Consider the following 5,520-nt stretch of genomic DNA (forward strand, 5'->3'; position numbering starts at 1 on the left):
GTCGGGTTTTTCAATTCTCTTTTAATTATCTTAAATTATACATATTTCGCGAAAATTAAGTTGAAATTTAGGTATAATGACAAGCCGGGGGGGGGGAGGATGGGTTTTACAATTTGATCTAAAATTCATTTAAAATATTAGAGGTCACGGGGCGGGGCTTGCATTTTTTGGTGCCGTAACGTGAGAGAAAGGCGCACGTTGCTGAATGAATCTTCGAACCGGCGGTAAAGCTAAGCCTCGGTCTTTGTCTTTTGTGTGAAATGCGAGCAGCGAACTTAGCGTGCGTCAGTATTTAACTCGTGATTAAAAACTACATTTAAATCTTTGCGTCGGGATATTCAACTACAATTTGACTAGAATTACGATATATTTTGGTAGAATACGTACGGGCCAACTTTAAAACCAAATTAACGTTTTTAAGCCTTTGTCATTCGAAAAATCTTTTCCAAGTTAATTTTAATTTAAATATAAAGTTTGTATTTTCCTATCAAAAGGCACGAGCTCCGTTTTAATATTAAATTTATATTATTTTTTTAACTCGTCGTCCCCCTGCTGAGTCGCGTTCGAGTAATTAATTACAACATATCCTGTTAGGTAACTTGCCAGCGATGCTAAGACTCGCTGTTGTTCGCGTGAAGCTCGGGTAATTGCGGTAAAGGAGTGACGCGAACGCTGATGGGGTCTTTACCGTCCGCTGAATGGTCGATGCTGACCAAATGAGGCGGCAAGGACATCGGTGGTGGAGGCAGATACCCTACATTATTGACGCCGCCACTATTTGACTCGGAAACTGAGGCGGACACGTGTGGAGAAACGAGTACCGGAAGTACATCTGAAAAGTAGGTATAAGAACCCATTCAAGAGATGAGATCTTTAGGTTTTGTTGGCCACTTTTGCACTGGGTTGCCAATCCAATATGGCGGCGATGCCCGAGGAAACCCAGTGGAAATAGTGGAGGGGGAAAGAAAGAACTTGAGATCGTGGTGTTCACTACAACCCATATGTTCTTGGTTTGACATTGTTGTAGGGATAGAAACATTGCCAGGCCCTTTGTTAGACAAGTATTGACTAGTTCTAAACTGAACTGAACTGAACTGATACCCATTCTCTCTGCAATCTATCTATAGGGAGCTAACAGTTCTGACTCTGAAACTTCACACCCTTCTATCTCTTACCGGAGTTTCATCGCCCCTAACGGTTGGAAACAGTATTCTACGCGCAAAAATTCCAACCAGACGGGGGGGGGGGGCTGCGTGACGTCAGACTATCTCTTCCCCTAGCCAGTTGTTAGCTCCCTATTGGCTCACTAACGGCCTGGCAAGACTGGGGGACGGCAGAAATTACAAACCTCCCCCCATTTGTGAAAAGTACTACTATAGAGTAATGGCACCTCCCTGGCTTAGGGTTCGAAAATTACGGTAATTTTGGAAAATGGTAAATTACGCCGTAATTTACCGCGTAAATTACCGTTCATGGTAATTTACGAAAATTCGAAAATTAATTATATTGATAGTTTTTAAGCTAAAAAATGAAAAATATCACTTGAACACAGCTATTCTTTTTATAGCATAGTATCTTACATTATTTAAACACCGAGTTTTGATGTTTGCAGCTGTTTGCAGCTCAAAATACTTTTGAACAGCAACATCCACTTTCTTCTTCTTACCAATTTTGCGAATTATTGCTATTTCACGTTTTTAGAACCAAATTCTAGAGGAGGGCCGATACCAGTTTAAACCGACACCGATATATCGGTTTAGTCAAATTTCGTTGCCGATATTGGTATCGGTATGGGCCCGTCTCTAGAAATTTCTAACAACTACAGCTTTCCAGCTGAAGCATCGAACTTGACAACAAGAATAGACGAGAAAATCAAATTTCATTTCCTTAATCAAATTTTTCCCACTCTTGCCGTTCGACCTTTTATGACTAACTCATGTCTCATGGGAAGAAATAAGTGTGCATGCACGGGTAGAGCAAAATATGGAGCTTTTAGACCATTTTCCAAGTGAAGGAAATGAAAATTCGGTGGTAAATTACCATCGTGGTAATTTACCAGCGTAAATTACCACGGTAATTACCAGGGTAATTACCGTTTTCGTAATTTACCCGAGAAAACCGTAAATTACAGTTACCCTGGTAAATTACCGTGTAAATTACCATGGTAATTTACCGATTTAGAACCCTACCCTGGGCCTGGCTACGTTACGCTCTATGAGAAATTAACATGGAGTGCCACTACTCTATTAGATTAAAAATAAAAGACCAGTGATAAATAAAAATAGGTGATATTTAAAAAATGCAGCCAAAAAGGGTTGAAAATTATTTATTTTTTACAAAATTATAATTTAGCACAGGTGCCATGGATAGTAGTGGGCTCAATAACCATTTAATTATTATTTATTTAGTTAGTTAGTAACATCTGCAAAAAAAAAATAATAAAAATAAAAATGGTTAAGCCTTGGCCAACAAAGTAATAATAATATTAATATAGACCAGAAAAAATTATATATTCAACTCATTTTTAATTTTTTCTTTTTAATTAATTAATAACTATACAAAATAAATGTTGACAAGCTGGGTTGGTTAAATTATAATTAATATTAATAAAACTCAAAGAAGAAAATAAAATAATAAGGCATATGTTTTTAATTAAAGGTGTTGCGGGGCAGCCATGGCAGCTCTGACGGGTGAAGTTTCAGGAAGTTGCACTAAGCAAACAAAAACAAACAAACAAAAATAAAAACGCCAAAATCATATAAACAAAAAGTCAAAACGTGCTAGTTAATGTTAATTTTAATTATTAAAAAAAAAAAGAAATGTTTTACAAACCAGGGGGTGCTGGAGGCGCTGATGTATTTTGGGCCGTTGTTAAACCAACTAAAGTTTCAACAGGAAGAGAGGCGCTAACGGTAATGGGGGGTCTGCCAGGGATAGTTAATGGTGTTACCACCGGTTGAATTCCACCACCTAATGGCAAATCAATCCCCCCTTTTTCTAATTGAGGAGCTGATGGCATCTCGTTAATTATACTCGGAGCTGATAGAACCCCTTCTAAACAAACAACCAATCAAAAGAAATATTAGTTTTAATTTTAATTACTAAAGGGAAACGTTTAATTAATTAATTAATTAATAGGAATTACCTGGAGTGTTATTTAAAATTAAATCATTTAAATTTAACGCGGTGACACCTTGTTCTATGTTGTTAATTGGAGATGCTGATGTTGGGGCGGTCAATTGAACCTAATTATAATGAAGGGATTGTAGTTTGACCTCTTAAGGAGCTCATTTCGAACATACTGTTGAAAATCCATCGGGAGTTACGGCAGCAGCAACTTCCGATTTCAAAATTGGTAATGCGGGAATAGTGCTTGAAGATATAACTTTGTTTGTGTTAGGGGGTTTGGCTGGAATACGGTGAAGATAACCATAACCAATGCCACATCCTAAACTGTAAAAAGGAATTAACATTAACATTAATTAATTTATAATTTATAGGAATTAATTACCTTCCGTCTCCTCCCCAATTTCTATTAGGAGTTATAGTAACTTCCCTACAAGAATCTGTATCAGCATTATAAACGTATAATTTTAAAGGTTTCCCTTCGTGAGTTTCAATTAAGGTAAATAGATCTTCAGATTCGTGTAAAACTGAATCCGCCCCAATAATATAGTCACTGTACGCGATTAAACCGGCAAAGTCAGCCGGAGATGTTGGATTTACTTCCTTAAATTGTTATTAAGACATTAATAGGTTTAAAAGAATGGTTATATTAGGAGAATAGACCTACCAGAACATGCCAAACATTCTCATTTGCTCCTTCAAATGAACAGAAACGAATGCTAACCCCGAGTAACCCTTGACCACCCCACATATTTGAGGGGACAATTTCTACATCTCGTACATTTTGAGCTTTGCTATTATAAACTGTCATTTTCAAGGGTTTTTCGAGATTAGCTTTCAACATTTCTTTTAGGGTATCGTTATCTTGGTTCTAAATAATTTAGAAATATCGATTTTTACTTAATCGATGTTTAAAGTGGAAATGATTCAATTGAACTTACCAGTCTCGTGTTACCAATGGCAACGATAAAATCAAAAAATGCTTCCAATCCAGCCCTAGAACCAGGCGAATTATCTTGAACCTTACATTTTAAATAGAAATTAATAATAATTAGGGTATATTTAACTTCAATGTGATTGAAATTTAGGTTTTAATATAAAAATATTGCGTTTCAAAATTTGTACAAAGTTCTAAGCCTTGGTCGTGTATTATTACGTACTCTTAAAACGTGATATCCTTCGGTACCTCCGCCTGGTATAGGCGCGCTTTGAGTACCTCCCATAGTTGCCTATTTGTTCGCTTTAAATACTAAACAATTTATTTAAATTAAGCGTAATTAATTTGTTTATTTACCATCACTCTTAAACTTACGTGGCGAATCAAGATGACGGATTCAATTTCGCCGAAAGACCGGAAGAGGGTGGAAAACGTTACAGGCTGTCTGCTACGCTTTTTGATGTTAATCTAAATAGTTCTATATAATTTTTTATAAAATCTAGTTTTCTAACCTATATTAATTATTAATAATATTTTCCCATAGTCATGGCTCTAATTAAAGTTTCAAATTTAATTGCTAATAGTTTAACATTATATTATATAGCGAAAAGTCGGACCCAGGACCTTTTTACAAGTATACATATAAAATATAGCGAGAATCTAGAACTTGCGACTCGACCCTATGATAGACTCTATAAAGAATGTGGCATTCTCGGTCTTGTCGACGCCGGCACCAAGAATTTCAAAAACGTCAAATTTCAAACAGGCTAGTTCACGTTGTAATTCTTGGCTTTGTTGCACGGCTAGGATAGTGTTTTAAGCGTAATAACTTAAATTAAATGCTGATTAATTATATAAACTATATAATTATTGAAAAAGAAAAATGGCTGGAGACTATTTTTAATAGTTACGGTGAGTTTTTAGAACTTTTTTATAATCAAAAAATTAAATTTGGGAGATGCTTGAATCTCCTCATTCTTAGGCCTTGGTTACATCTAAATTTGGAATGAGGGATGCCGTTGGAAATGGTGCCCTTTGCCCTATGGATTGCGTTTTCTGTGTAATTCGATGTCGGTTTTTATCGCGTACAGTACACTCGCGAGTAACTTCAAATACTTATGTGGTAATTGTGCGGGAATTACATAGTGGTGGATAAATTACGCGATTTTGTGGTAATTGTGTGGGTACGGGACTAATTACCAAATTACCCATCTAATAACGCTGATCATCATGAAAACAGTATGGAACCATACAACAGCTTCTGGTAAGTGAATTTAATTCGTTTTCATATACGTTCTGGTTTGAAGAATGTGCAGTAGGGTAAAATAGGCCAAATTATCGTGCCTTATCACGGACTTTGTAGTTAAAAAGCAAAGTAGACCTTTTTGTGACCCCTACACAATGAATTTGGGGGAATAGATATGACCTTGCCATAGTTTTTATATCGACAAATCGGG

The 5,520-nt window shown here is 36.3% G+C and overlaps 2 protein-coding genes across 3 annotated transcripts in view; one reads left to right on the top strand and one right to left on the bottom strand.

Moving 5' to 3' along the window:
- Nucleotides 1-2,310: 2,310 nt before the first annotated feature.
- Nucleotides 2,311-4,572, bottom strand: Grasp65 (Golgi reassembly-stacking protein 2). Of its 2 annotated transcripts, none has more exons than XM_089846518.1 (9): nucleotides 4,439-4,572; nucleotides 4,287-4,375; nucleotides 4,068-4,148; nucleotides 3,794-3,997; nucleotides 3,512-3,729; nucleotides 3,303-3,453; nucleotides 3,146-3,245; nucleotides 2,833-3,054; nucleotides 2,311-2,422 (listed from the first exon to the last, which is right to left on the bottom strand). In XM_089846518.1, exons 2-9 carry the CDS (start codon nucleotides 4,347-4,349, stop codon nucleotides 2,409-2,411), a joined length of 1,053 nt encoding a protein of 350 aa, XP_089702644.1. In that variant the 5' UTR covers nucleotides 4,350-4,375; nucleotides 4,439-4,572; the 3' UTR covers nucleotides 2,311-2,408. The 2 variants fall into 2 exon arrangements, with proteins under 2 accessions (XP_089702644.1, XP_089702642.1); XM_089846516.1 differs by lacking the exon at nucleotides 2,311-2,422 and adding an exon at nucleotides 2,506-2,711.
- Nucleotides 4,573-4,667: 95 nt separating this feature from the next.
- The window catches only part of LOC149654836 (2',3'-cyclic-nucleotide 3'-phosphodiesterase-like), a 49,287-nt gene continuing 48,434 nt past the window's right edge, over nucleotides 4,668-5,520 (top strand). The window contains exons 1-2 of the mRNA XM_089846508.1: nucleotides 4,668-4,975; nucleotides 5,046-5,327. The gene's annotated coding sequence lies outside the window, so the exon portion shown is untranslated. The remainder of the gene's footprint in view (nucleotides 4,976-5,045; nucleotides 5,328-5,520) is intronic.

The sequence above is a fragment of the Phalangium opilio genome, unplaced genomic scaffold (genome assembly GCF_054372755.1).
Source record: "Phalangium opilio isolate 3A_F unplaced genomic scaffold, DU_Popi_V2 ptg000079l_1, whole genome shotgun sequence".
Lineage (NCBI taxonomy): Eukaryota > Metazoa > Arthropoda > Arachnida > Opiliones > Phalangiidae > Phalangium > Phalangium opilio.

Coding starts and splice junctions, on each gene's coding strand:
- Grasp65 (XM_089846516.1), bottom strand. CDS start 4,349: ATGGGAGGTACTCAAAGCGCGCCTATACCAGGCGGAGGTACCGAAGGA. Junction 3,055..3,145: donor AATTTTAAATAACACTCCAG/GTAATTCCTATT, acceptor TTGTTTGTTTAG/AAGGGGTTCTATCAGCTCCG. Junction 2,712..2,832: donor AGCGCCTCCAGCACCCCCTG/GTTTGTAAAACA, acceptor TTGTTTGCTTAG/TGCAACTTCCTGAAACTTCA.